At 58.7% G+C, this 24,768-nt stretch overlaps 1 protein-coding gene across 7 annotated transcripts in view; it reads left to right on the forward strand.

Annotated features, from left to right (window-relative positions):
- Positions 1–24,768, forward strand: part of LOC122367304 (intersectin-1-like) — a 52,475-nt gene that overhangs the window by 11,345 nt on the left and 16,362 nt on the right. For 3 of the 7 annotated variants that reach the window (XM_043340303.1, XM_043340305.1, XM_043340304.1), the window contains exons 8-26: positions 598–736; positions 1,175–1,348; positions 1,831–1,977; positions 2,117–2,303; positions 2,754–3,029; positions 3,858–3,949; positions 4,555–4,655; positions 5,173–5,230; positions 5,934–6,017; positions 10,165–10,192; positions 12,128–12,291; positions 15,517–15,600; positions 16,221–16,283; positions 17,196–17,330; positions 17,526–17,682; positions 19,009–19,097; positions 19,450–19,525; positions 23,895–24,232; positions 24,494–24,673. In XM_043340303.1, the coding sequence (XP_043196238.1) occupies positions 598–736; positions 1,175–1,348; positions 1,831–1,977; positions 2,117–2,303; positions 2,754–3,029; positions 3,858–3,949; positions 4,555–4,655; positions 5,173–5,230; positions 5,934–6,017; positions 10,165–10,192; positions 12,128–12,291; positions 15,517–15,600; positions 16,221–16,283; positions 17,196–17,330; positions 17,526–17,682; positions 19,009–19,097; positions 19,450–19,525; positions 23,895–24,232; positions 24,494–24,673 (2,572 nt within the window). The remainder of the gene's footprint in view (positions 1–597; positions 737–1,174; positions 1,349–1,830; positions 1,978–2,116; positions 2,304–2,753; positions 3,030–3,857; positions 3,950–4,554; positions 4,656–5,172; positions 5,231–5,933; positions 6,018–10,164; positions 10,193–12,127; positions 12,292–15,516; positions 15,601–16,220; positions 16,284–17,195; positions 17,331–17,525; positions 17,683–19,008; positions 19,098–19,449; positions 19,526–23,894; positions 24,233–24,493; positions 24,674–24,768) is intronic. The other 4 variants (XM_043340306.1, XM_043340307.1, XM_043340309.1 and 1 more) reach the window with 4 other exon arrangements.

Below are 24,768 nucleotides of genomic sequence, written 5' to 3' on the forward strand. Positions count from 1 at the left end.
CTGAGCGTTAATTCGGAGGAGGTGTAATGCCTACCTTCTTTGCCCTCATTGTGTTATTGTCTATTTTGGTCCAAGCCAGCGCCGATCAGGGGCCTAAGTAGGATCAGCTAGTAGGATCTCGACTGTGACCCTCTCCGATGGCCACCCCGCCAACTGGGTGTGTGTTGCTGCTGGATCCGGGGCCCCTGATACTACTGACCGGTCCCTGAGACCCCTGGCGGGCCCCTGAGACCCCCGTCGGTCCCTGAGACCCCTGGTGGACCCCTGAGACCACTGACTGGCCCCTGAGACCACTGACTGGCCCCTGAGACCACTGACTGGTCCCTGAAACCCTTGTTGGACCCCTGAGACCACTGACTGACCATTGCGACTACTGACGGGCCCCTGAGACCATTGACGGGGCTCTGATTCCACTTGTGGACCCCTGAGACCACTGACGGACCCCTGATTCCACTGGTGGACCACTGAGACCCCCGGCGGGCCCCTGGGACCACTAACTGGCCCCTGATTCCACTAGTGGACCACTGAGACCACTGGCACTGAGACACTGAGACTTGATTCCCCTGGTGCGCCGCTGAGACCGCCGGCTCTCGGCAGGGAGCTGGAGCGTAAGCGTCAGGAGGAGTGGGAGAACCAGAAGCGCCAGGAGCTGGAGTCGCAGCGGCAGCGGCAGCAGGAGACGGTGCTGCGGCTAAAGGCGCAGAACACGCAGCTCATGGTGCAGCTCAGCTCGGCGGTGAGCCAAGGACCGGCGGGGGGGGGGGGGGGGGGGGCGGCGACTGTGTGCTCCAGCGCTGGCACACGGCAGCTGAAGGGTCATGCGGCGCTGATATTGCTAAATAGAGATATACCGCCGTAGGCTTCGTTAAAATTCTGATGCAGGAAAGTCTTGTTGGTTGAAGACCTGATTATTGTTCTTTTTATATCATCTTATTTTCTGAAAGTAATATTCAGATGGTCATGTCGATCACTGGTGTCGGCGCAGCCGCGCCTATTTACAGTGGGGCGGACCGTTGTGCTGGGCTGGCCCGGAGCTCAGTCCGCCGGAGCGTAGTCGGTGACTTGACTCGCGCGACGCTGTGTGGCCTGTGTAACCCTGTGTAACCCGTGTAACCCTGTGTGACCCTGTGTGACCCTGTATAACTCTGACCCGTGTGGCCCCGCGTGCCGTCAGTCGGACCGCGTCAAGGAGCTGACTCAGAACATCAGCGACACGCGGGCCGGCGTCACCGACGTCAAGTCGACCATCGACGGCATGCGGGCCACCCGCGACACCCACATGGCGCAGCTGACCGCGCTGAAGGCGCAGCTGCGCGAGCAAAACAACCGGCTGCTGCAGGTCAACCAGGTGAGCGGCTGGCGACACATGGGGAGTGGCCCGGGCGCACGGGGCGGGACTGCGGGTCAGAACAGTGTGGCCGAGCCGCGGCGCACAGGGAGCGGCTGCGGGTCAGAACAGTACTGCCGGGCCGCGGCGCACGAGGAACAGCTGCTGTAGGTCAGACCAGTCATACGGCGGGACAGGGGCCTCAGAAGTCGACCTACGAGGATGACCGTCGGCCGTGGCGTGGCTGGTGATGTCTGGATAGTTCGTGTTGCCATCACTTATTTACGCCTAGTTATAGTAACTTGTGGGGTGGTCCGTGCTGTTGACAAACAAGCGATTTTGCCTATCCGATGTTCGTTTGCTTACTAGCGAACCGAGCAGGCCCCCACAGCGCCCGTGCTGTACCCCTGGCAACACTTGCTGACCTGATCTGAGCTGACCTGATCCGACCTTGGCTGCTCTGAGACTGAGTTGACCTGATCTGCTCTGACCTGCTTCCTCAGGAGCGGGCCAAGCTGGAGGCGCGTAATAAGCTGAACGACGCCAATAACCCGGTGCAGGCGGGCCTTGAGAGCGTGGCCATGAACTACGACAGCAAGCGACACATCATCGAGCAGCTGCGCCGGCGCCTGGAGGCGGCGCAGGACCAGGTCGGTAGCGCTGGGGGAGGGGGGGGGGGGCTCTGCGGCTGTGGGTTGTCAATCAGTCTGATCCGCCGCGCTGTCCGGCTGCTGCCGCTGGTGCCGCCGCGCGGCTGACCCGCCCACCCCGACCGTGCGGCGCCGGCAGTGCTCGGAGAAGGAGTCGGAGCTGGAGGGCCGCCTGCACGACCTGAAGGAGGCCAAGGACGTGCTGAACTCGCTGGTGGCCAGCTGCCAGGAGGTGAACACCCAGCTGGAGCTGAAGCGGCAGGCGGTGCTGCAGCGCCGCCAGGGCCAGCGCACGCCGGACGCCGCCCCCGCCCCCGCCACCACCGGTGAGTCCCGCGCCCGGTCCGGCCCGACTGCTCTGTGCCTGCAGCCTGTCCTCGCACCGCCGTGGCACCCAGACTGGGGGACTGGTCGGCCGCGGCGCGGCAGCACCGGCCCGCTGCCCGCCCGTCCCACCCTGTAGAGCCGACGCCCGGCGGCGCTCCGTCTGAACGCTCCCTCCCGCGGCGGGCGGTCCGCGGTCCCTCGAGTCCCGAGTGCGCCGAGTAGCTGCCTGTCGTGTTGTCCGCGGTCCCCGTGTCCTGACTGCGCCGATTGGCTAGCTGTTCCCCAGTCCCGACTGCACTGAGTAGATGCCTGTCTGCGGTCCCCGAGTCCCTGCTGCACCGAGTAGGTGGCCGTCCGGCGGCGGCCTGCACCCGTCTGCCGCCTGTAGTGTGTCTGTGTGTCTGTGTGTGAGGTCGGCCGGCCGCCGCTCACCGGCGCGCCGTCCCCAGGCGCCTCCTGGGCCACCTCTCCTCCGGCGCAGCAGCAACAGCAGCAGCAGCAGGGCTGGGCGGCCGACTTTGGCGCGCCGGCCTGGAGTTCCAGCGCGCAGCCGGCCGCCTCCTCCGGCGCCGACTTCGGCTCCTCGGCGTGGGCGCCGGCCGCCACCGACTGGAGCGCGCCCTGGGACTCGAACAAGAGCGCCGGCGGCGGCGGCGGCGGCGGCGGTGGCGGCGCCGCGGACCCGTGGGGAGAGGCGGCCACCGGCACTCCGGCGGCCAGCGGCGGTAAGACGGCGGCCCGGCCCGGCCCGCTGGGGGCGCCCGCTCCGACCCCCCGCATGTGCCCGCTGTGTGCTGTAGTCAGCTCGGAATGGTGTGGTTAGTTGGCGGCGCTGGCCGCTGCACCCCGCAGGCCGGCGCAGAGTGATCACTCGGCGCGCAGAGCTTCGAGTGGCGCCGAGTGACCAGTCGGAACACTGCGCCGACCGGTCACCAGGACCAGTCGGCGCAGAGGTCCCGGTGACCGTTCAGTGACCGTTCGGTAACCGTTCGGTCAGTCGGGGCCGGCATTCAACTGGAGCTCACTCTGATTGCTTACGAATGGTGACCAGTGGCGAACTAATGGGAATAACTAACATGTTGTTAGCCGACTAATCGAGTGATTGGCTGTTCAAAAGCTGCAGGTATAGTTACGGGAAACCCGGTCCACTAACACTGATAGATGCTGTTTTGAAGCTACATTATTTATGCATAACAACTTCTGCATCTTCGAATTACTTAACATTGGCGCAACAGCTAACTCATAGTAACATGGGTTGTTTTTGTGCGTGTTGTTATTTTTTCACTTATCTCTAACCGGCTTTAAGCAGGGCGACTTTGTGCTGATTATAATCGATGATGAACTTAAGGATCCAAAATGTCTGTTAACATTCACCTGTTTACAAGACGTGTTCTTGTCGTACGTATACCTTTTGGCTGTAGGAGTTCGCCTGTCTGACGGTCTGACCGTCTGATCTGACCGTCTGACCGTCTGACCGTCTGACCGTCTGATCTGACAATCTGACCGCCTGTCCGTCTGCTCGTCTGACCGTCTGACCGTCTGTCCGCCGTCAGACGGCCCCCGCAAGGTGCCCTATACGGCTCTGTACGCGTTCGAGGGCCGTTCCGCCGACGAGGTGTCCTTCCAGCCGGGCGACACGGTCCTGGTGAGTGGGTGGGGACGGGAGTACTGTCAGTATACTGAGTGGCCGGGCGACACGGTCCTGGTGAGTGACTGAGAGGGACAGGGGTGGGACCGTTAGACTGGCCGGGCGACACCGTCCTGGTGAGTGGGGACGGCAGGGGCCGCAGCTGGGGACGAGACGGTGTCCCTCCAGCCGGCCGACACGGTCCTGGTGAGTGACTGGGAGACAGGGATAGGGGCCGCGGCTGGGGACGGGTCGGTGTCCTTCCAGCCGGGTGATCTCTATGCTGGTGAGAGGGTGCGGCAGGGGCTGCAGCTGGGGACGCGTCGGTGTACACACGGTGTACTGTCGGGGGGCGGACACATGAGGCGTTTCCGGCTCACACAGATACTGCTGTATAACCAGACGTACTCGAACTCCAACATATAGACGTTTGTTCAGTCCTGTTCGGTTGCCAATACAAGCATGGATTTGTACAAAGCAAGTGTGATTTTAGCACAGATGATTGAAATGGATACCCTTTCACAATATGTGCTATGCTGCTCGCTGTCGCGCTGGTTTTTCCGTATCGGGGCCGCCATCGCTGCCCGCTGCCGCTGCTGACGGCTGTCCGTCTGTGTGGACAGATAAACCTGGACGCCAACCCGGAGCCCAGCTGGCTGGAGGGCGAGGTCAACGGCCGCGTCGGCTGGCTGCCCGAGTCGTACGTCGCACCGGCCGACGCCAGGTCAGTCTGCGCGTGTACACCGGCCGCCGCGCCCGGCAGCACCGCGGCCCGCCGTCCTGTGCTGAAATTGTCATTTCGGGTCGTGGTCCCGGAGGACAAAATCTGTCCGGAGAACAGGCCAGCTTTTAGAACAACCGATAGCAAAACCATAGGTGTGGCCTACTAAATGTGCTAAATAATGAGCCCTCTGACTCCCAATGACATTACTGCATAATGTAAGAAGCGCAGGTTTTATCACACAGGCGGAAAATCTACACGATTCCAGCTGTCGGAGTATAAATTTGTAAATAACAAATTCTTTAGGATCCCTGGGCCCAGAAAACGGACTTATTTCCAACGTTGACGCACGGAGTCCCTCCGTGTATCAGAGCGCGCTCACCATCCCTCCCGTGTATCAGAGCGCCCCCCCCCCGTGTGTCACAGCGCGCTCACCGCCCCTCATTGTATCAGAGCGCGCCCCCCCCCCTCCGTGTGGTGTATCAGATCACGCTCACCCACGGCCCCTCCGTGTTGGCAGCGTCGGTGTCGCCGCGGACGGCTCGTCGGCGGTGAACGGCACCTCCAGCGCCGCGCAGGTGAGTGAGCGGGGGGTGCGCCGGCAGACCGCCCCGTCCGTGTGAGCGCCCCGCCCGGCGGCCGGACCACCGCCACTGACCACCGCCACTGGCTGGCCTCACGGCGGGTGCTTGTTAATTTAGGGGGAGGGTGGCTTTATTGCTGTGTGGTAAAATTGGGGCTCATTGGCTGGGCTGCTTGACAAGTGTATTCCGTCTCACCAATTGGTCTTAGTGGGGCTTTGATGGATTTGGGTAAAATGATTAACACGATGTGGCTTTTACGTCCGTCCGTTTGGCATGCTGCTCAATCCAAACGCACCATAATTCACGTAACCAGATTCCCTCAGTAGGTATATAATAGACTTCTTGTAAAGCGTTTAGTTTGAAACAATGAGCAAACGACTCAAAACTGCATGGCATTACCGTGCTCGTAAACTACTTGGGCCTTCTAATGTATCTAAAGCTCTAACGTGTTTGCTGAGAATCAGCACTTATTTTCCACATCCTTGCTTCAAAGTTCAGCTCGCTTTCCGCACTAGTGCGCACCTCGCTGCAGTCCAACTGTCCGCCTGCTGTGTCCGTGTGCCGTGTGCCGTCTTCGTGTGCCGGGCCGTGTGGCGTGTGCTGTGTCCGTGTGCCGTGTCCGTGTGCCGTGTCCTGTGTCCCGTGTGTCCGTGTGTCCGTGTCCGTGTCTGACGCGGCCGGCTCGGCCCGCCGGCAGTCGGAGCAGGAGCCGCCGGCCGCCGAGCAGCCGCCAGCTGCCGACGGAGCCGCCACGGAGCCGGTGTCAGCGGCGCCGCAGCAGGTACTAACGGGGAGCACAGTGTCCCGTCCCTCCCTCCCCCGCCGGGTACTAACGGGAGCACACAGTGTCCCCTCCCTCCCCTCGACCAGAAACTAGCGGGGAGCACACAGTGTCCCCTCCCTCCCTCCCCTTCAACAGGTACTGACGGGGAGCACACAGTGTCCCCTCCCTCCATCATCAGGTACTGACGGGGAGCACACAGTGTCCCCTCTCTCCCCCATCAGGTACTAACGGGGAGCACACATTGTCCCCTCCCTCCCCCATCAGGTACTAACGGGGAGCACACATTGTCCCCCCTGCCTCCCCCATCAGGTACTAACGGGGAGCACACAGTGTCCCCTCCCTCCCCTCCGTCAGGTACTAACGGGGAGCACACAGTGTCCCATCCCTCCCCCATCAGGTACTAACGTGGAGCAGACAGTGTCCCCTCCCTCCCTCCCTCCCCCGCCGGTTACTAACGGGGAGCTCGGGCTCACAGTCTTCCCTCCCCTCCTTCTCTTCTAACAGGCGTCAGCGAGCCGCACCAGATGCTAACGTTGACTCCCCGCCATCCCTTCATCCCTCCGTCTCTCCCTCCCTCCCTTCTTTCTCGACCTTCTTTCGTCTACACTGTTCCCTGGACGTTACTGGGACGATGCGTATGGTGTGGTGTCCATTCTGCTTTCGGCTTGTTAATTGATTTGGAATTAGCGTTATGTTTTTTTATTTGAGTGCTTTCTGCATGCCGCACTATGTAATTGTACAAATACGTCGCCTATTTCCTGTTTTTGTTGACGTCACTTTTTTAATAGACCATATTTATTCGTGTAAATGTGTACTAAGGAATAAGGTGCAACATTTATTTATTTTTCTAATTGTATTAAAATGTGATAGACGTGTCGTGCAATGACACTACGATGACGCTGTCTGATGTCTGATGATGAGTGTCAGTGACTGCCAGTGACTCTGTCAGTGACTACCAGTGACTCTGTCAGTGCAGGGCCTCCTCTAAGGATTTTTCACTGGGTGGGCAGAATTTTCGCTACTCCCCTGCCCAAGGGCGAATCCAGCCACTGTTTTGGGGTTCAACCAATTTCAAAACCTGTTACCGGGGGGGGGGGGGGCGGGGGTGAGGCGAAATAAGCAGTGCCGTTATTGGAAATAAGATGATAGTTTGCAAAGTTAACGTTTGTCGTAAGTTTTATGGTTAGCGATGCTCGAGCGATTCGTTCCAGAGTTACATGTACAGCCCTCCGCAAACTGCGTGCTAGGTATTCTTATTCGGTATTCTTGCTATTTTGACAATGTACCAGTTTTTGTGACCTTGTGACCTGGCCTCGGGTCACTGGAACCTAAAACTCCAAGGCCAAGTGACAAACAGATGCTCCAAGTCGTGTCTTAACCCTCGCCCGCACATGGGGGGGGGGGGGGGTTGCCACCCCTCAGGTAGTCTTTCTGCTCTGCACTCAACATTTTTAGAGCTAGAAGGCTGATTTTTCGTATAGCTGCTCCTCTATCCTTTCTTGACGTCCACTGAAAATTTCAAGTTTCTGTGATTTTTGGTTTCGGAGATATGACCTTGTTTTTCAGGTCATGTCATGACCCAAATGGCCAATTCTCAACATCTTGCGTTGGCTATGGGCCTTGTGAGCTTTTGACACCTTGATTTCGGCCTTTTTTGCCAGTCTTACCTCCCACCTATCATGGAACATGTTGTTCGACGATGTACAGATGTCAAGGTCAAGGTCAAGGTCAACCTAGGTCATCTAAGATAATTGCGTTTTAGGCAAGCGGAATTTACTTTTTGTGAAGTTTTTTTGACTGCATTTTTGGTAAAAGCTTCTCAGATCATGATTTCATGTAATATGGACACATAACCAATCGGTGCACACATCAGTATACACACAGACACACACAGACATACAAACACATATAATTGACCTTGACCTAACTTGACCTGAAATGACCTCAGCAGCAAAAACCTGGTCGGGTAGTGTGACAAAGAGGTTCTAGCTGGCTTGGCACCAGAAAACGGCATCGTCATCGGTATATGATGAGCAGCGCACTTGATATTCAACGGTGACCAAAAACAGCAACATTTTTTAGTTTGACCTGACCTGGAAGGTCAATGACTGACCTGAGATGGTAAAACTGGGTATCATTGGATTCGTCTCTTCCCAAAAAATCTTTTTGGTCTTTACCGCTAAGCTCTATCTCCAACAGGAACGAAATGGCGCGGGGGGTAGCAACCCCCCCCATGTGCGTTCTAGGATGGGAAAATGGCATGTGCGGGCGAGGGTTAAATTTGGTAGCGCTACGAGCTATAGAACTCACGCTATCAACGAAAAACTCTGGCATTCGGTTGCCGCTAAACTAGTCCAATTTTCCCCTGACCTTGTACGGGGTTTGTGACCTGGTGACCTGACCTGAAAAGACTAGAGATCTGAAATTTTCAGGACAAGTGCCAAAAGGTTGCCCCAGAGGGTATGCCAAATTTGAGCGCCGCCGTTTTTACGTTATTTGTGGAAAAACCTTAGGGGGGGGGGTGCATCAACCCCCTCACCGGGCGAGGGCTAACTAACATAATACATTGTAGTAAAGGCTACCCGAACCGGTAATGATTCTTGCTTATTTGTTTAGCTCAGCCGTATTTAGAGATTTAGCTGGCTTTGTCCGTGAATTACAATATCGGCAGGGGCGTAGCCAAGGGGGAGGGGCCACGGGGCAATGGCCCCCTCCCTTGAGCGCAAAACGCGCCATGGGGGAGCCCCCCAGGCCCCGGGATATTTTTTTTTTCAAACACTGGATAAAACGTCTTTTACTCGGAAGAAAATTGATATCGAAGTTTCATTTATGTGGCCCTCTGATGGCCCAATGGGCCCCTGCACTCATCCGATGACCCCCGGTTTTCTGGGGCCCCTGGTCGCCCAGAGGGCCCCGGTCGCTTGGGGGCTAGTCGCCTTGGGGCCCCTGGTCGCCTGGGGGCCTGGTCGCCTGGCCCCTGCCCCCTGGTCGCCTGGAAGAACGCTTGTCACCTGCAGTGGCATAGCCAAGGAGGGGGCCAAAGGGACCATGCCCTCCCCCCCCTGGAAGCCAGGGGTCCTTATTCTATAGGGGCCCCTGGCTGACACAGTGGGCCCTTGGCGACGCAAAGGCCCCTGCGGCAGATCCTTTGACACAGCTGAGTAGTTATACCTTGGCCAAGAGAGCCCCAATTTTAGAGCCTTGGGGCCCTATTGAAACCAGGGGGTCAGTTGGATGGGATGGGTCCAACTTGAGTCCAACGGTGTGTAAACAGAATCAATGCGTTCCGACTGTTGATCTGACCCTATATCGGTTTGAGGGAGCTCGGATCGGATCCACTGTCGATCTGAGGGACCCCTATCGGTTTGAGGAAGCCCTCAAATGCCCTGAACGGGTCCTTAGTTTGTCTGAGAGAGCCCTCCGTCGGCATGACTGGGCCTCTGCAAGTGCAAGGAGGGCTTTTGTCGGTCTTAGTGGCCCTTAGGCGGCTTATATGACCCTCAGACGGCTTACGAGGCTCTCATGCGCTGTAGGGGCCTGTGACGGTCTGAAGAACCCTCATCCGACCTACGGGCCCTCAGACCGCCCTCAAAACCGACTGGCGACTCTAGGAAGCTATTCGTGGGCCTATCTAACAGGGCCCATGGACTGCTTACCCCCTCAGTTCTAATATTTTTTGTTTATAAATATTTTTCTATTTATTTGGGCCCCCTCCAAAAATTATTGGATCCAACCAGATGGCTTTTTGGATTTTGAGGGGGTTATTTTGGGCCCCTGTGCGTTTAGCCCCCTCCTTGAGGAAATTCTGACTACGCCCCTGAATATCGGGCAACCAGAAAACTTTTTTTGACCTTCAAACAGCATCCAGTTTGCTTAAGACCAGAAAGGTAGTACCGGACGTCCGGCCGGACCAGAATTTTTGCATTTGCTTCTGGGTGGGCAAATCGACGCCACTGGGTGGGCAATTGCGGTGACTGGGTGGGCATTTGCCCACCCAGTGGGTATGTTAGAGGAGGCCCTGTGTCAGTGACTACCAGTGACTCTGTCAGTGACTACCAGTGACTCTGTCGGTGACTCTGTCGGTGACTCTGTCGATGACTCGGTCAGTGACTCTGTCGGTGACTCAGTGTGTCCGGTGTTTCAGACGGCGAGTCCAGCGGTAACGTCAGGAGGTGAGCAGACCGGGACCGGGACCGGGGCGTCCACTGTCCACTGTCCACTGTCCACTGTCCACTGTCCACTGGGGCGGGCGTCCACTGTCCACCGGGACCGGGGCGTCCACTGTCCACCGTCCACCGGGGTCAGACGTCCACTGTCCACCGGAACCGGGCGTCCACTGGGACCGGGACCGGGGCGTCCTCTATCCACTGTCCACCGTCCACCGGGGTCAGACTCAGAAGTCCACTGTCAACCGGGTTCGGGCGTCCACTGTCCACTGTCCACCGGGACTGGGTGGATAGTGAACAGTGTGTACAGGGTGTCTCAAAAGTTCGTTTACACATTTCCCATGTCAATAAAGCATATAAGAACCTGCAAAAAATCTAAGGTTTTGGTGTCCGTGTGTACACTAGACAAATATGCATGCTTTGACAACTGATTCGGAAGGTTGGAAACCAAACCCTTTGCTGTATCTCCAAAAATATTTGCCCATACCGATTTTCGTCACTCTGTCAGCTGCCGGAGGCTGATAAAGGGTTACCAGCTTTCAAGCTCTTGTAGGGGAATCCCCTGCAGTTTCTGCGTCGGATTTAGGTTTGACGAGCTCCCCGGCAACATCCGCTTCTCCCTGAAAGCCGACAGCTTGCATGGACACCATCCGTGAGTATTTTGTAGGTCTTCTCTGGCGCTAACTCCTTCATGAATGACTGGCGCCGACTTCCCAAGCACCATTTTCCTTTTCAAAACAACCCCATTCCTGAACAAATGGGAAGTGCCAGGGGCAAATTTTTCGCAGCATATCGTAGCAGAATGTGTCGGCCATCTGTTTCTTAGACACATTTTGCAAATTTTGCAAATCCCGAACGCTCGTCATTCCCAATGCCAAGACCTTCGCTGGGTTCCGGAGTGTTTTCCTCAGGAGAGGTTCTGCTTTGTAAACGGCCAAAACCTGTCCATCGTGCGGTTTTGTCCGGATTTTGTGTGTAAAAGAAAGCTATTTACTCCAGATCTGCCTCTTGAAACTTCGTTAGATAAAACTTTACATTAATTGACACTTTTGGAGGGTCATTTGTCCTCGGAATCGACGATTTTCGCATTATTTTCCCTCAAAATTTAGCGTTATAGATATTATAAACAACTTTAAATGATATTTTGTCTTTATTTTATGATGACCTGCAATTTTTGAAACTGGGTAACCTCTGTCTGTGAGCTTCTAGTCAGTTTTCAATAGTTAGGACTGCATTTTCAGCTGCTTTCCGGAGCACGAGTCTGCTGCGGTACAAGGGTCGTTCAAAGCGCTGTTAGTCTCGCATGGTTTTGTCCTTCAAAAATTTTAGCCACCGTTTTTATTAGATGACAATCATGTTGTACTCATCCTCGCCGACACTTTGCCATGTGTCATTTCCGACCTAACCATTCCCATTACTCGTGAAGCAGAGAGTTTCTCAGCCGACCCGAGTATGCGACCTCCATTTTCATGCCTGATCCATGGTCAGAGGTGAACCCTTTTTGTGAGCTCATGAAGGGTCGAATGCGCTTGAAAACAATGAAGCTGCTTGAGGAAGGTTGTTACCAATGCCCATGCAAAATTTCGACTGTTAATTTCTTGTTGATTCAGAATTATTGACAAAAAAGCATGGCTGGTACCTGTAAGCGAACTTTTGAGACACCCTGTATAGTGGACGCTATCCACCATTGTCCACTGTTCACTGGGACCGGGTCCACTGTCCACTGTCCACACTCCACCGCCCACTGTCCACCGGGACCGGGGTGGGCGACCACTGTCCAGTGTCCAGTGTCCACTGTCCACTGTCCACTGTCCACCGGGACCTGGCGTCCACTGTTGTCCGGGACCACTGAACGTAATCTCCCCGCACCTATGGAGGGTGTGTGGTGCGCAGCCCCGTCTCTGCCACCCCGGCAAGACAGTGACGCCCGCTCCGTTACAGAGCGGTACGTGGCGCTGTACACGTACGAGTCGTCCGAGCCCGGCGACCTGGTGTTCCAGCAGGGCGACACCATCCTGGTGACGGAGAAACACGGCGAGTGGTGGACGGGCACGCTGGGCGCCGCCACCGGCATCTTCCCTTCCAACTATGTCCAGCTGCTCGAGGTGAGGCCGCGCCCCCGCACTGACAGTGTGCCGTGGGCCGCGCGCCCGGACTGACAGTGTGCCGTGGGGAAGCACTGACCGTCTAACAGCATTGTGCCTTAGGATGGCACGGGGTAACAACAGTGCGCTTTGGGCTGATACACAGCAATGTGCCGTGTACTGAAACTGACAGCAGTATGTCGTGGGCTGAGACTGAGACTGACTGACGGCAGTGTGCCGTGGACTGAGACTGATTGACGACAGTGTGCCGTGGGCTGGGACTGCCTGACAGCAGTGTGCCGTCAGGGCTGAGACTGACTGACGACAGTGTGCCGTGGACTGAGACTGACTGACAACAGTGTGCCGTGGGCTGAGACCAGTGTTCTAAAATTGGATATTGATTGGATGTGCCGATGAAGAAAAAAATCTTAGGATGAAAAAAAGAAAGCAAATAACTGCAGTATTTTTGCAAAATGGTGTAATGCCAATTTTTATGCTAACTGATAAACCAGGATTTCATGTCAGGATCTTGACAGGGTGTGGAACAAAAGGATGTGGGTGCATCAACTGTCAAGTGACAAGTGAACTGGCTGTTGGGAATACATGAAACTCTTTTCAGAGATGAAGTAAAGTTGGTCATTCATTTCTTAGAGATGAAAATATTTTCCCCATTAGGTGTGATTTGCCACCAAAAAGGCTGAAAAATGAAACACTGGCTGAGACTGACTGACGACAGTGTGCCGTGGGTTTACTGACGACAGTGTGCCGTGGACTGAGACTGACTGACACCAGTGTGCCGTGGGCTGAGACTGACTGACGACAGTGTACCGTGGACTGAGACTGACTGACGACAGTGTGCCGTGGGCTGAGACTGACGACAGTGTGCCGTGGGCTGAGACTGACTGACGACAGTGTGCCGTGGACTGAGACTGACTGACACCAGTGTGCCGTGGGCTGAGACTGACTGACGACAGTGTGCCGTGGGCTGAGACTGACGACAGTGTGCCGTGGGTTTACTGACGACAGTGTGCCGTGGACTGAGACTGACAGACGACACCAGTGTGCCGTGGGCTGAGACTGACTGATGACAGTGTGCCGTGGGCTGAGACTGACTGACGACAGTGGGCCGTGGGCTGAGACTGAGACTGACTGACGACAGTGTGGCGTGGACTGAGACTGACTGACGACAGTGTGCCGTGGACTGAGACTGACTGACGGCAGTGTGCCGTGGGCTGAGACTGACTGACGACAGTGTGCCGTGGACTGAGACTGACTGACAACAGTGTGCCGTGGGCTGAGACTGACTGACGACACCAGTGTGCCGTGGACTGAGACTGACTGACGACAGTGTACCGTGGACTGAGACTGACTGACGACAGTGTGCCGTGGGCTGAGACTGACGACAGTGTGCCGTGGGCTGAGACTGAGAGACTGACTGACGACAGTGGGCCGTGGGCTGAGACTGACTGACGACACCAGTGTGCCGTGGACTGAGACTGACTGACGACAGTGTGCCGTGGGCTGAGACTGACGACAGTGTGCCGTGGACTGAGACTGACGACAGTGGGCCGTGGGCTGAGACTGACTGACGACACCAGTGTGCCGTGGACTGAGACTGACTGACGACAGTGTGCCGTGGGCTGAGACTGACGACAGTGTGCCGTGGACTGAGACTGACTGACGACAGTGTGCCGTGGACTGAGACTGACTGACAACAGTGTGCCGTGGGTTTACTAACGACAGTGTGTCGTGGGCTGAGACTGACTGACTAACCACAGTGTGCCGTGGACTGAAACTGACTGAGGACAGTGGGCCGTGGGCTGAGACTGAGACTGACTGACGACAGTGTGCCGTGGGCTGAGACTGAGACTGACTGACAACAGTGTGCCGTGGGTTTACTAACGACAGTGTGCCGTGGGCTGAGACTGACTGACGACAGTGTGCCGTGGGCTGAGACTGACTGAGGACAGTGGGCCGTGGGCTGAGACTGACTGACGACACCAGTGTGCCGTGGACTGAGACTGACTGACGACAGTGTGCCGTGGGCTGAGACTGACGACAGTGTGCCGTGGGCTGAGACTGAGAGACTGACTGACGACAGTGGGCCGTGGGCTGAGACTGACTGACGACACCAGTGTGCCGTGGACTGAGACTGACTGACAACAGTGTGCCGTGGGCTGAGACTGACTGACGACACCAGTGTGCCGTGGACTGAGACTGACTGACGACAGTGTACCGTGGGCTGAGACTGACGACAGTGTGCCGTGGGCTGAGACTGGCTGACGACAGTGTACCGTGGACTGAGACTGACTGACGACAGTGTGCCGTGGGCTGAGACTGACGACAGTGTGCCGTGGGCTGAGACTGAGAGACTGACTGACGACAGTGGGCCGTGGGCTGAGACTGACTGACGACACCAGTGTGCCGTGGACTGAGACTGACTGACGACAGTGTGCCGTGGGCTGAGACTGACGACAGTGTGCCGTGGGCTGAGACTGACTGATGACAGTGTGCCGTGGGCTGAGACTGACTGACGACAGTGTGCCGTGGACTGAGACTGACTGACTAACGACAGTGTGCCGTGGACTGAAACTGACTGAGGACAGTGGGCCGTGGGCTGAGACTGACTGACGACAGTGTGCCGTGGGCTGAGACTGAGACTGACTGACAACAGTGTGCCGTGGGTTTACTAACGACAGTGTGCCGTGGGCTGAGACTGACTGACGACAGTGTGCCGTGGGCTGAGACTGACTGTGCCGTGGGCTGAGACTGACTACAGTGTGCCGTGGACTGAGACTGACTGACGACAGTGTGCCGTGGACTGAGACTGACGACAGTGTGCCGTGGACTGAGACTGACTGACGACAGTGTACCGTGGACTGATACTGACTGACGACAGTGTGCCGTGGACTGAGACTGACTGACTGACGGCATTGTGTGTCTGCGCGCGAGTGCGTGTGCGTGGGTGTGTGTACGTGCGCGGAAGCGCTGAGCCTCGAGTGCCGTTGCGCCGCCGCTCCGCCGCGCTAACCGGTTGGCTGTGCCGCCATGAGGCTCACTGACAGCACGGAGCCGGCGGCCTAACGCTGCACTGCGACCCATAACGCTCCGCCCGCCGGGTAGCCAGCTTGTGCGCGCAGTCGGGGCGCCGCCTGCAATCGGAGCGGCCGGCCAGGTAGGTGCCCGCTGACCGCTGCTCGCTGACCGCTGACCGCTGACCGCGCCGGCTGGTGCCGCTGACTGCAGGAGCAGCCGGAGCCGGAGCCGCCGGCCGCGACGCCCCAGCCCAGCGAGCCGACCACCGAGCAGAGTCAGCCGGCTGACCGACAGGTGGGTGCGGCGGCGGCGGACAGACGCGGGGACAGTCGGAGGGGGCGGGGGACTGGGACTCTCGGGGGACGGGACGGGCGCCGTGGCAGTCAGATGCTGGTCGGCGGCGGGACGGACGCTGGTGATGGGCTGGTGCTGGGGACAGTCAGATGTTGGTCGGCGGCGGGACTGGCCAAATATCAGTCCCGCCGTCGGGTGGCGGCGCGGGCGAGATGTCGGCGCGTGTGTGCTGCTCGCGGGGCGCGGCGCGTCCACTCGGCTGCGGCTCACGTCTGACGGGGCTCGTTTTTAGGGTGGCGGCGCGGCGCCGGGCCTGCTGCCCGTGCCCGAGCGCAGAGACAAGGAAAGTAGTGCTGTGCGGACCGGCGGCGCGTGCACGGCCGGTCGCCGCTGCCGCTGCCGCTGTCCCTGTCTGTGGCTGCTGTACTTAGGCGGGCCGTGACTGTGGACTGCGCTCTATGGGCCGGGCCGACCTCTCAGCCTCTACCCTCCCCCGGAGAGACGGGCCCTCAACTGACGACCCCCTGCGTCCCCCCCCCCGGCGCCGCTCTCTCCAGCTGTCGCTCTGTGCTGTCACTCACTGTTTCTCTCTTTCTCCCTCGCCTCTGCTGCTCGCTTAGCGCACGGAATCGGTTGGCCACAGTGCCAGGCCGCTGGGCGTGGGACGCGCGCCCAGTGTCAAGGTACGGTGGGAGCGGTGCACCCCACTGCCGCCTCGCTCAGCACCGCATGTCTGTGTGTCGCCGCGGGCCGGTAGCATGTCGCGGGTGGGGGGCGGGCGCCTCGGCCGGAGCCGCAGCGCTGCACGGGCCGCCGTGGGTACTCAGCTCCGGCCCCACACGGCTCCGGCGATGGCTGCTCTGGCTCAGGCGCTCATTGTGGTCATGACGTGCATTGTTTTACTTTGTTATATCATTCAACTAGCAAACGAGAGCACTTACGCGCGTGGTCAAGCACATTCCTCTGTTTTAAAATGGCTGTAAAAAGCACACACTCATTCAGCGTTCATTTGACGTTCAGTTTGTTTTCGGGTATTTTTCTTGTATTTTGTATTTCGGTGGTCTCCCATTACGCGCATTTTTCTCGACTTCCGTCCGGTGGCTGCGCCCGGCCTGCCTGAGATAATCAGATACCGTGCGGAGTCGTCGTGTGGCTGAATGGTTAGCTCTCGCAGCCTGCGCAGTGCATGGTTCCTGCGCCTCGTTGGACGTATCATTCGAGTTTGAATGGAATGGACAGGTGCCCATCGGTGGGGGTCTTAGTCAAGTTAACATACCTTTTATTGGATAACGATGTAAACATCAGTTACTATGGCTCAATAATCTATAAGTATCATACCACTTTATTTTATATCTTCATAACATTTTTTCGTTGACGCTATCGCATCGACCGGTATGCATCACATTAGGTGTAGTATTCTGGTGATAAGATGTTGCTACTCGAGAAATTCCATTCTGTGTATGTGTTTGCCGGTGTACGCCGGTCATCTGTCAGTCGTCAAATGTGACCCGTGTGTGACCCGTTTGTGACCCGTGTGTGACCCGTGTGACCCGGGTGTGACCGCGTGTGTGACCGGGTGTGCTGTCGGCCCTCAGAAGCGGAAGGGTGAGGTGGCGGTGGCGATCGCGCCCTACGAGGCGACCAGCTCTGAACAGCTCTCACTCTGCCGCGGCCAGCTGGTGATGGTCCGCAAAAAGTCCGAAACCGGCTGGTGGGAGGGCGAGATTCAGGTACGTACTGATAGGCTGGTGGAAGGAGGAGGGCGAGTTTCGCACTTACATTGCGATTCTTCTCGCTGGTTGTCCCATTTTAATCTGTGTTTTCCTGGTTAGACGTCGACCCAGCTGCGCTGATGTGCTGCCGGCGCGGCTCTGCCCCCCCCCCCCCCGGCTCCACTGACGTGCCCCCCCCCCCCCCCTCCCCAGATGCGTGGCAAGCAGCGCCAGCTCGGCTGGTTCCCGGCCTCGTTCGTCAAGCTGAAGACCTCGCGGCGCATGTCGATCCCGGACGAAGCGGAGCCGCCCATGCCAGACGCCCAGTGCCCCGGCGACGCACCCGCGCCCGACCCCGGCGCACCCAAAGGTACGACTCCGGGCCCCGGCGTCCCCATAGGTACGACACTGGACTCTGGCGCCCCCAAAGGTACGGGGCCAGACCATATTCCAGAGATCCCACCAGAGATTACGGCAGACCGGATCCTGGAGATTCGAAAAATGTTGCACTTATACAGTATTGTACCACTGTGCGCCCTCAATAATGACTACCGGGGGACTCGCGCCCTACAGAACGCCTCAGCGTCTTAAAATTCAGCCACGGAGCCAAATATCGTCTGATCTTTACTGGGAAGTTTTTCTCTATTCAAGGCGCTCTTCAGAGCCGCCTGACAGCCCGGTTCATGTTCACACACCACCCACCATTTGTCTCAGGGGTGCCCTGCAGCAGAGATCTCCCCCTGTCCTGCTCTCACCTGTGCCCTGATCTCCCCCTGCCCTGATCTCCCCCTTCCCTGATCTCCCCCTGCCCTGATCTCCCCCTGTCCTGATCTCCCCCTGCCCTGATCTCCCCCTGTCCTGATCTCCCCCTGCCCTGATCTCCCCCTGCCCTGATCTCCCCCTGCCCTGATCTCCCCCTGCCCTGATCTCCCCCTGCCCTGATCTCCCCCTGCCCTGATCTCCCCCTTCCCTGATCTCCCCCTGTCCTGATCTCCCCCTGCCCTGATCTCCCCCTTCCCTGATCTCCCCCTGTCCTGATCTCCCCCTGCCCTGATCTCCCCCTGTCCTGATCTCCCCCTGCCCTGATCTCCCCCTGCCCTGATCTCCCCCTGCCCTGATCTCCCCCTGCCCTGATCTCCCCCTGCCCTGATCTCCCCCTGCCCTGATCTCCCCCTGCCCTGATCTCCCCCTGCCCTGATCTCCCCCTGCCCTGATCTCCCCCTGCCCTGATCTCCCCCTGTCCTGATCTCCCCCTGCCCTGATCTCCCCCTGCCCTGATCTCCCCCTGTCCTGATCTCCCCCTGTCCTGATCTCCCCCTGCCCTGATCTCCCCCTGCCCTGATCTCCCCCTGTCCTGATCTCCCCCTGCCCTGATCTCCCCCTTCCCTGATCTCCCCCTGCCCTGATCTCCCCCTTCCCTGATCTCCCCCTGCCCTGATCTCCCCCTGCCCTGATCTCCCCTGTGTCGTGCTGTCCCTCTGTTAAGACCTCGCCCACCATATGTCTCAGAGGTGTCCTGCTCTCACCCTGTTTAGAACTCCCCTCTACCCTACCATCCTCCCTGCCCCACTCTCCCCTCCGCCGTGCTCTTTCCCCTCCGCCCTGTTGTCCTCTCCGCCCTGCTGTCTCCTCCTGCCCTGCTGTTCCCTGTCACGACTTTGCCGTGCGCCCGCTCACGGTGTGCGTCTTGCCGCAGAGCGCGTGGTGGCGCAGTTCCCCTACTCGGCGCAAAACGACGACGAGCTCACATTCCAGGCGGATGACGTCATCACTGTGGTGAACAAGGTTAGTGGGCGGCGCCACCTGAGGGGGGGGGGGTCATATGTGGGGAACTGGGTGGACTGGGTGACGTCAGTGGTCGGCGTGACGTCACTGTGCCGGGTACGTCACTGGGCGGGGTGTGTACCAAAGTGAGCTGTCTGCGGGGAATGTGTGGGCTTACTTTAGCCCGTTGTGACCCGCCGGTGTCGGGACGTCACTGTACCGGCTCCTCTGACCCCGCCCCCTCCCCCTGTACCGTGTGACACTGGCCCCTCTGACCAGTGACCCGCTCCCAGTACCGTGAGCCGGCCCCTCTGACTCCGCTCCCCCCTGTACCGTGTACCGCACCCCTCTGACTCCGCCCCCCGCCCGTCAGGACGACACGGCCTGGTGGAAGGGCGAGCTGCACGGCGTGGTGGGCCTGTTCCCGTCCAACTACGTGGCTCCCCAGTGTGAGTACTGAGACTGACCGTCACCGCGGCACCCAGTCAGCCGGGGCCCCGGCCGCGCACCCGCTGCATACACACACACGCTTACACCGGGCCGCCGGCGCTGGCGGTCGGTCGGGCACGCATTGTTTGCGATACCGGAGACACCCGGAGAGTACCTAAAGGTCGCCCCACACTGGACCTCGCATGCGGGTTGCGGGTTTTTGGGTTTTCGGGTTTCTTCAAAATCAAATAGTACAATCTAAGCCGAGTGACCCACACTACCATCTAACAAGAGAGTCCGCATGTTTTTAGCTTGCGAGCCACCTTGTTGATTCCAAAGAAAGTTGATTTCCAAAAGTTGATTTTGAGTCAACTTTCTATTTTCCTCGCTGCGAGGGCTGCGAGTTCTGCGAGGTTTGCAGGTTTTTTGTTTGAATCGAATTTTGGTTCGTTGCGCTGGTATTGCGACTTTGTGTAATTTTCTGAAGGTGTACCGGCTTCACTGCATTCATGAAGTTACCATAAGGGAACGGTCTTATCACTCTTTGAATTAGTATTATGCCCGCAAACTCAAAACCCGCAAACTCGCAACCCGCATGCGAGGTCCAGTGTGGGGCGGCCTTAACTGGGCGGTCCAGTAGAGACGGTAACGTTCCGGTGTGACGTTTTGCACGCTGCTTGACCGTCCCACGGCTGTGTGGTCGTCCCGCCTGTCCTGCCTGTGTGTCTGTGTGTGTGTTTTGTGTAGCTGGTAGTGTCGGCGACATCCCCCGCCCCGACTGGCCCCAGGACAGCACCGAGTTGACCCAGGACGGCGCTGACTGCATGGACGGCCGACGGGGGGATATTGGGGACGGGACGAACGGGACCGGACGAGCTCAGGACACGACCGGCTGGCTGCATGGACGGGGGGGGGGCGAGAAGGGATGGAAACGGAACAGGACGGGACGGAGCGTGTCGGGCCCAGGACAGCACTGATCCCGGACGGGACGGGACGGGACGGACGGACCCAGGACGGGACGGAATGGAACGGGACGGGACGGGGCGGACGGGATTGGACGGACCCAGGACGGGACGGGACGGGCCCAGGACAGGATGAGACGGGACACACCCAGGACGGGACGGGATGGGGCGGGAGGGGGACGGACGCCGCCACCAGTCTCTGCGCATGTTAGATCGCCCGAAATAGCTAGACGGACTGATTTTTAGCTTTTTTAGCCTCCTTTTTCTGTGATTAATATGCGAAAACCGTCTAAACACGTGGCAGCTTTGGTGATTTGCTGGTTATTACCTACCACAGTAGCTTAGCTTGGCAAGCTTGCGTTTTTTGAAAATATATTTGTAACCAGTGGATGTTGAATAGAATGTGTGTTGAATAGAATAGAATCTAGTGTCCAATTTTAGCGCAGCTAAACCAAGTTGCTGATAATGCTAGTCTGGCAGGTTGACGTGCAATGAATATATCTTGGAATAGACTGCTACATCTTTTTATGTAACGCTGAGCGTAGAACTTAAATGATTTAATAACTTTCTTATACTGCAACTGTTTCAAAACCCCGTGCACTCCGCTATTGTTAAAAACCAGTGCACTTGTCGTTATTCAAAAACCTACCGGAAGTGGAAAACACTTGCGGTGTTTAGTTGTAACTGGGCGGCAGAAGTAACGTTTATGCTCCATTACGCGCTGATGTTGCGCCGTCATGCGTTGGTGCATGCTCGGCCAGCAGCCCCCAACCATTGGGAGGGGGCTGCACCTCCCCCTGACCGCCGGGAGGGCGGGGACTGAGGGTGGCTGGGGAGGAAACTGAGGGCGGCTGGGGAGGGGGCCGAGGGCGGCTGCGGAGGGGCTGAGGGCGGCTGGGGAGGGGCTGGGAGGCCGAGGGCGGGGACTGAGGGCGGCTTGGGAGGGACTGAGGGCGGCTGCGGAGGGGGCCGAGGGTGAGCGCTGGGGCGACCGAGCTCCGCTGGGGAGCCGGCCGGCCGGATCGTGGTCTGACGCGCCGCCGCCCCGCTGCCGGCAGGAGCGGCTCGGCCGCCGCGACTGGACTGGACGCGACTGGACCCGACTGGACTGGACCGCCCGTCTCCCCGTCGCCGTCCGTCCGTCCGTCTGTCGTCTCTCGTCTGTCGTCTCTCGTCTGCCGTCGGCCGGCGCCGCCGCGCGGCCAGCGCCGCCCCTCGCGTCTCGTCTTGGCTAGTCGTCCGTCTATCTGTCTGTCTGTTGGTGTCTGTCCGTCTCTCGGTCTGTCTGGTGTGCCGCTGTACTCCAGAGTTCCGTTTCGGTTGACCCGGGCTATGTAGTGCCAGCGGTATGCTGCTGGGTTCTGCCGTCTGTCGGTAACACTAGGAGGACGCCCCGGCGGTGTGTGGTACGGTGCTGCTGCGGTGCACTGTGTTACTATGGTGTCGGCCGGGCGGCCAGTTCCCCTCCCATCAGCTGTCAGTGGCGGCCGGTCGATGCGGGGGTGCGGGTCCGTCGTCTGCCAGGTCTGCCGAGCGGTCGACCCCCCCCCCCCCCCCGACCGACTGGCAGCAGGTGACGCCAGCGCGGCGGTCATCTCGAGCGCGTGATAAAAACATTATTCCATATGTTTGTTATTTGCTGACTTTAATGAATTTGTTGTTTAAACTTTGTTTAAAGTATATTATATGTGAAGAGCTACTAAGCAGTATATAGATATTCGGGCCGTGGTTGTTATTTTATTTTACGGGCATGCGGTGATTAGTATATTGTTTAGGTCCGTATATGGGATGCTGACATCTTATTATGTTGATATGAAACCCAGTCTGGAATGGATTAGTAGCTATGGCGTTCCGTGCCTACCGGCCTAGGTCTCTCTTTCTCCCTTGTGTGTGTCAGCTGGCCCACTGTGCGGTGTGCGTGGTCTAACGGAGATAGAGTGTATGAAGCACTAGAGCGAGGTCCGAATGGTCACCGAACAGCTTCTAGAAGCGGCCCGTGCCGGCGCGAGACGATGCCGGGCGAGGGCCGGTGTGGGGTCCGCCCTCCGCCCGTCCCACACCGAGAGCTCGGAGTCTGTGCGGGGTCATCCGCACCCACGGCTTCGTCCGGCGGCGCGCGGCCACTCGTGGCATGAATCTCGGCCCGCCGGCAGTGGTCACTGGCCAGCCGGTAGTGGCCCGCCGGCAGCGGTCACTGGTTCCTTGTCAGGTGTCACTGGTCGGCCGGCAGTGGTCACTGGCTCCCTGTCAGGTGTCAGCGCTCTGTACTGGTCTCGGCGGCGTCGCCCTGCGGTTCGCGCGACACCCTCAGAGCCGGGCGGAGCGGCCCACCGACACTCCACCCACCGACCCACACACACACATCGCCTTGCGCCTCTCTCCTCTTCTCCTTCCCCTCTATTTCACTCCATCTCTCTCCCTCTCTTCCCGACCCCGTCTCTCTCTCTCCTACCCTGTGCCCTCTCTCGGCAATCGTCACAGCCGCACGGCCTGCCGTGGCGTCTGTTCGTTCCAGCCGCACGGCCTACCGTGGCGTCTGTGGGCCGCGGACTCCGGCGGGGTGTGCTGGGCTAGATATTAATGTCGCGTTATTCACTGACTGCGTGTGGCTGGTGTAACCGAGCTATCTATTTATTTCCGCGTGACGCTGCGGCTGCCGCGGGGTGGAGGGGCGGCAGTGCGCTGCTCCTCCCCTCCCCTCTCTCTCCGCCGCTCTGCCGTCGTGGCCGCCTCAGCGGACGTAGCAGCGGCTACACCGCTTCTCCATGTATCCCGCCCTTACTCGGTGTTAGTGTAATACAGGGCCGTCTGCACCTACGCCGGAGTTTGTCGAGGAGCGGGACGCGGCGGGGCATAACGTGGAACCACTCAGACGGGTGTGACAGACGGGTAACAGCTCAGTTCAGTCGGTGCATAGGCACCCGACTCAAACCAGTCATTTGGCAAACTCTGGATAAACCCACAGCTAGGTACGTAGTACGTACTTTCTACTTCTGGACATTTGTAAAGAACGCTGCCATACCTGAAAGAATTTGCAAGCTACACTTAATCACAACTGGATTATATTACACAAATGGATTATATTATTAATCACTATAGGCTCGTAAATGTGCTCCTGGAGATCGTTGGGTGCATAGAAAGCTTTCAGCGTCCTTCCGGATAACTTTGTTGGCCATCGTTCTCAGGTGGAGCACGGCTTTACAAGCCAACCCTCGTACGGCCTCAGCAGGAAAGCGCTGTCATGTGTTCGGAGTGGGGCCCTGTGGGGCTTGGGTTTCCCCTGCTATGTATGAATTGTCTGAACATTGCACGACCATATCGTAGCAGTCCTCTCCAGCCGCACCCAGGGGATGATTCGGTCACAGAAACTCTCGTTAGACCATCTCACCGAGACGGCTGTCCCTGCTGCCCCTCTCCCCGTCGGCAGATGATGACGGCGCCGCCACGACCTACGACAGACAGCACTCGTACGGGTACGACCCCCCGGCGGACGGGTACGACCCCCCGGCGGACGGGTACGGCCCCGCGGCGGACGGGTACGGCCCCGCGGCGGACTGGTCGGGCGGGGCCGGCCGGCAGCCGCCGCCGGACGGCGTCTGGGAGGACAGCTGGTCCAGCTCGGAGGAGGGCGCCGCCCCGTACGAGGAGGCGCCCGCCGTCGGCCCGCCGGTGACCACAGAGCAGGACAGGCAGCGCCAGGAGGCCATCGCGGAGCTCATCGACAGCGAGCGCAGCTACTTGGCCAGCATGGCGCTGGTCACTGAGGTCAGCCAGGTCTAAAGAGGTCATAGACATGTCACAGAGGGGTCACAGAGGTCACAGAGAGGTCATATCGGGGCCAGAGAGATCACAGAGGTCAGCCCAGTCACAGAGAGGTTACAGAGAAGTCACAGGAGCAACCACTGCTCAGTGAAGACCTTTTCTGACTCCCGTCCTGTGCCGCCTGAAGTCTGTCTAGACTTGCACCACCCTGAGCTCTGTCCCGCCCGGGCCCTGCCCCGCCCCGCCCCGTGCCGTGCCGTGCAGGTGTTCCGCCGTCCGCTGGCGGCCGCCGGCCTGCTGACGCGCGAGGAGTCGCACGCGCTGTTCGTCAACTGGTCGGACCTGGTCAAGACCAGCCGCAAGCTGGTCGTGTCGCTCAAGGTGCGCCGGAAGATGTCGGCCGGCGGCGTCATCCAGCTCATCGGAGACATCATGTGTGAAAACGTGAGTCACTGCAGACGGCGGGAGGGGGCGGGGAACGGAGGGAGAGGGGAGGGAGAAAGAGAAAGGGTAGAGAGACATAGGGTCTGTTCCAGTCG

This window comes from Amphibalanus amphitrite, unplaced genomic scaffold (genome assembly GCF_019059575.1).
Source record: "Amphibalanus amphitrite isolate SeventyFive unplaced genomic scaffold, NRLGWU_Aamphi_draft 000862F_arrow, whole genome shotgun sequence".
Taxonomy (NCBI): Eukaryota; Metazoa; Arthropoda; class Thecostraca; order Balanomorpha; family Balanidae; genus Amphibalanus; species Amphibalanus amphitrite.